Source organism: Lactuca sativa, chromosome 1, assembly GCF_002870075.4.
Source record: "Lactuca sativa cultivar Salinas chromosome 1, Lsat_Salinas_v11, whole genome shotgun sequence".
Lineage (NCBI taxonomy): Eukaryota > Viridiplantae > Streptophyta > Magnoliopsida > Asterales > Asteraceae > Lactuca > Lactuca sativa.
In genome coordinates this window covers 18,333,408-18,337,255 of record NC_056623.2, presented here as the reverse complement: position 1 = coordinate 18,337,255, position 3,848 = coordinate 18,333,408, and the positions used below count along the sequence as shown (strand labels likewise).

The 3,848-nt window shown below is 34.5% G+C and overlaps 1 protein-coding gene across 1 annotated transcript; it reads left to right on the top strand.

The window, feature by feature from the left end:
- Window positions 1-347: 347 nt before the first annotated feature.
- Window positions 348-3,607, top strand: LOC111915706 (uncharacterized). The gene is made up of 10 exons (XM_023911338.3): window positions 348-579; window positions 1,032-1,127; window positions 1,275-1,349; window positions 1,548-1,616; window positions 1,825-1,901; window positions 2,053-2,141; window positions 2,519-2,648; window positions 2,759-2,849; window positions 2,930-2,995; window positions 3,263-3,607. Exons 1-10 carry the CDS (start codon window positions 448-450, stop codon window positions 3,383-3,385), a joined length of 948 nt encoding a protein of 315 aa, XP_023767106.1. The 5' UTR covers window positions 348-447; the 3' UTR covers window positions 3,386-3,607.
- The last annotated feature ends 241 nt before the right edge of the window (window positions 3,608-3,848 follow it).

The window sequence follows — 3,848 nt, the reverse complement described above, 5'->3', positions numbered from 1 at the left end:
GATGAGTAGTTAATTTTCTTGATTTTAAGGTTAATATAGTTATTAATGAAAGAAATGGAGTAATATTTTTTACGGAAAAATCACAATATTCCAAGAAAAGATTTTAAATCTAATATAATTATTAATGATACAATTTATTTAACGAATTTTTAAACTAAAATATAAAATATAGTTGCGTAGTGGAATATAATATATTGACTATTTAGAAAATTTAGAAAACATAAATAATTCTTTTGATAAAATTAAAATATAATATAAAATTAAGGAAAACATATTTGATCAATATGAACAAAATGAATAAAACGAAATGCATCCTCAAAGTAAAATGGCTCAACGCTTTATGTTGATAACGGTTTGATGGTCACTTTGAAGCCACTCCCGCCAAACCTTATCGGTTGACGTGCCAACTAAACTAGGGTCTCTCTCTCTCTCTCTCTCTCTCTCTCAATGTCTTCCATATCTGTTTCGCTCTTCAGTCCTCTTGCTCGATCTACACATTCTAGAAATTGGGGAATCAGATCTTCCTCAGCTGCTCCCCCCAACGTCGACTTCACCTCTCTCGAATCCGCCATCGCCAAGGTTTTTTATTCTTCGACCTCTCTTCCAATTTTAAGAAATTAAACATGATGCTTTCATTCAAACGTCTCGTAGAATTATCATAGTAACTTTTATATTCGGATTCGAATCATATAAAAAAAACCAATTTCACGAGGTTCCGCTTCAAATTAACCCTTCGATCCGGCATTACTGACTGAACTTGTAGAGATGCAACTGAAGCTTGTATTTTATTACACTAGTTTGTTACTTAAGCATCAAACACTGCGTAGTGAATGTAGTTAAGGTGATGCTGAAACAATAGGGCAATGTTATTTGACAACCACCAATGAACATCTGCATGCTTCCTATATAGATATTGTTTTTCGGAGAGAACAATCACCCAATCAGTTTTATTTGGGTTTAGATTTTTTCAATTTGTTTAGTATCCTGCATTTGATTTGATGTAATTCTATTTGCATTTGCATTTGGTGCAGAAGGATAGTGATGGTGTTAAAGAAGCACTTAGTCAGCTCTCTGAAATTGGTTGGGCCAAAAAGTGGGGTTCTCAACCCTATGTATCCCGTCGCCCCGTAAGTTTTTACTGACTACATGTATCCCCTTTTTTTCTATATGATTGAAGTCATATCTGATTTAGTGGTAAGAGGTATATTAAACATCCCCTAAGTCAAATATAGTATCATTTAACAAAACTGCTGGATTTTTTTTTTCTTTAACAGACATCTCTACGTGAGTTGACAATTCTTGGAATGAAAAACGCGGAGAACCTTGCAATACCTAGTGTTAGAAATGATGTAAGTTCTCATGAACGTGTTTAATTAACTACCATGATCTGAGTTAAAAGCTCAATGATGCCAGAGATACTCATCTTTTCACATAAATCTTAATTTTATGATATATATATATATATATATATATATATATATATATATATATATATATATATATATATATATATGTTTCATGAAATTAATTTCATGACAGTGATGCAGGCTGCTTTTCTTTTCACTGTGGTGGGAACTACAGGGTTCTTGGGAGTTCTTGCTGGTCAGCTTCCTGGGGTGAGCTTGAATTGAATAATTCAGAAACTTTTGTTTAGTTGCTTGTTTATCTCATAATCATATATAAGCAATCAACAAAACACCAAAAACTCTATGTGCGCGTATCATTGGAATAATAGTTATAACAGATGATATATAACTTGTTTTCTCGTTTTTGTCTATTTTTAAAGTGGTTTGACTTTGTAACTGTGGTTCAAAAATAATGCAGGACTGGGGCTTCTTTGTACCATATCTGATTGGGAGCATCTCTTTGGTGGTTCTGGCTGTAGGGAGTATCTCACCTGGGTAACTATAACATGAATATATATAATGGACGATTATACCCTTTATGTATCTGTTACTAGAGCTCATTTCTTCAATCTCTTATCAAATCTTGCATGGTGAGGGGCAATAATGAACACTCTGGATTTATCTCATTAGTTCACCTGTGATGTAGGCTTCTTCAGGCTGCAATAGGTGGATTCTCGACATTTTTCCCTGATTATCAAGATAGAATTGCCAGACATGAAGCTGCTCATTTTCTAAGTAATTTCTTCTCATAGATCTTTACTGATTGCTGATACAACGAAAAGGAAACAAAAAAGTGATGAAACTTGACTTCATTGTTACATGAGAAAGGATTCGGCTGAACTGGACAAGCTTTTCCTTGTAGACTATTTCTAATATGAAAATGAGAAGGGTATTTATGTCTTTTGCACATACAAGAGATCAACAAATAATCCATGTCCCACCTTTTTGGGTGGTCCATTGATATCAGTCCCAGTTCTAGTCAAAATGCAGTACAACCTGTTCAAGCGAGACCTATGAGTTTGCTTACCTGGCATTGTATTTTGTTTGATTGTTTGCACTTTGCAATTGTGGTGCTCTGATTATCTGTTTAATTGTCTTTGAATGGAATGCAGTTGCCTACTTACTTGGTCTCCCTATCCTTGGGTACTCTCTGGATATTGGAAAAGAGAATGTGAATCTCATAGACGAAAAACTTGAAAAACTAATATACAGTGGACAACTTGATGCCAAGGAACTTGACAGGTAAGTAACATTAACTTAATTGCAAACTAAGTTAATACTTATATATATATATATATATATATATATATATATATATATATATATATATATATACTTAACTTGACTCTCAGGTTAGCAGTTGTTGCAATGGCTGGACTAGCAGCAGAAGGTCTAAAATACGATAAAGTGATTGGCCAATCCGCCGACCTATTTACTCTACAGGTAACTAGATACCTTGTACCTCAGCCAACTCTCAACTCAACTGTAATCTCATTCTCATGAATTCTTTCACATGATTGTAGAGATTCATAAACAGAAGTAAACCACAGGTTAAGCCACAAGAGCAGCAAAATCTAACCAGATGGGCAGTAAGTCATTCAATCCCATAGCTTGCATTTGTTACACTGGACTGGACTGGACAAACTTTTTCGGTCTATTTTCTTTGATGAGGATGATGAGGGCGTTCTCGTCTTTTTGTACAGACAAGAGATGGGCGAGTTGTCAGCGTACCTTGTTTCACCTTTTTGGATTGGACAAGAAATTAGTCTTAGTCCAATGTAGATCAAACACAGTACAATCTGTTGTGTCATGTCATAGTCATATACTGTGTAACAAAGGGGGTGAAAAAACTGCAGGTGTTGTTTGCGGGGTCACTGTTGAAAACAAATCAGGCACTTCATGAAGCTCTAATGTCTGCAATGTCAAATAAGGCAACTGTGCTCGAGTGCATTGAAGCGATCGAAAAGGCTGCTGTATGATTCCAAGAATAATATATATATATATATATATATATATATATATATATATATATATATATATATATATAATGTCATATACTCCATAAGACTGAGTTTGCAGCAATTTGAATAGCAGATTTTTATCACAAAATATAGAACTGGTGTTAAATTTAATACACCGAATTCTGCAATAAGAATTATTATCCCCCGCTTGAAACAAAACTCGTCCTCGAGTGACTATCAGGATATAAGAGCACATCTGGTTGGAATATGGTGAGGTCAAACACATTGAATGTAGGAGAAATGGACCAGCCATCCGGAAGATCAATGACATAGGCATTATCATTCACTTTTCGAAGTATTTTGCAAGGGCCAATTTTCTTCATCTTAAGTTTGTTATACGTACCTACTCGAAACCACTCTTTTCGTAAATGAACCATAACAAGATCTCCCACCTCAAAAACTTTCTCACGACGATGTTTGT

Coding starts and splice junctions, on each gene's coding strand:
- LOC111915706 (XM_023911338.3), top strand. CDS start 448: ATGTCTTCCATATCTGTTTCGCTCTTCAGTCCTCTTGCTCGATCTACA. Junction 580..1,031: donor TCGAATCCGCCATCGCCAAG/GTTTTTTATTCT, acceptor CATTTGGTGCAG/AAGGATAGTGATGGTGTTAA. Junction 1,902..2,052: donor GTAGGGAGTATCTCACCTGG/GTAACTATAACA, acceptor CCTGTGATGTAG/GCTTCTTCAGGCTGCAATAG.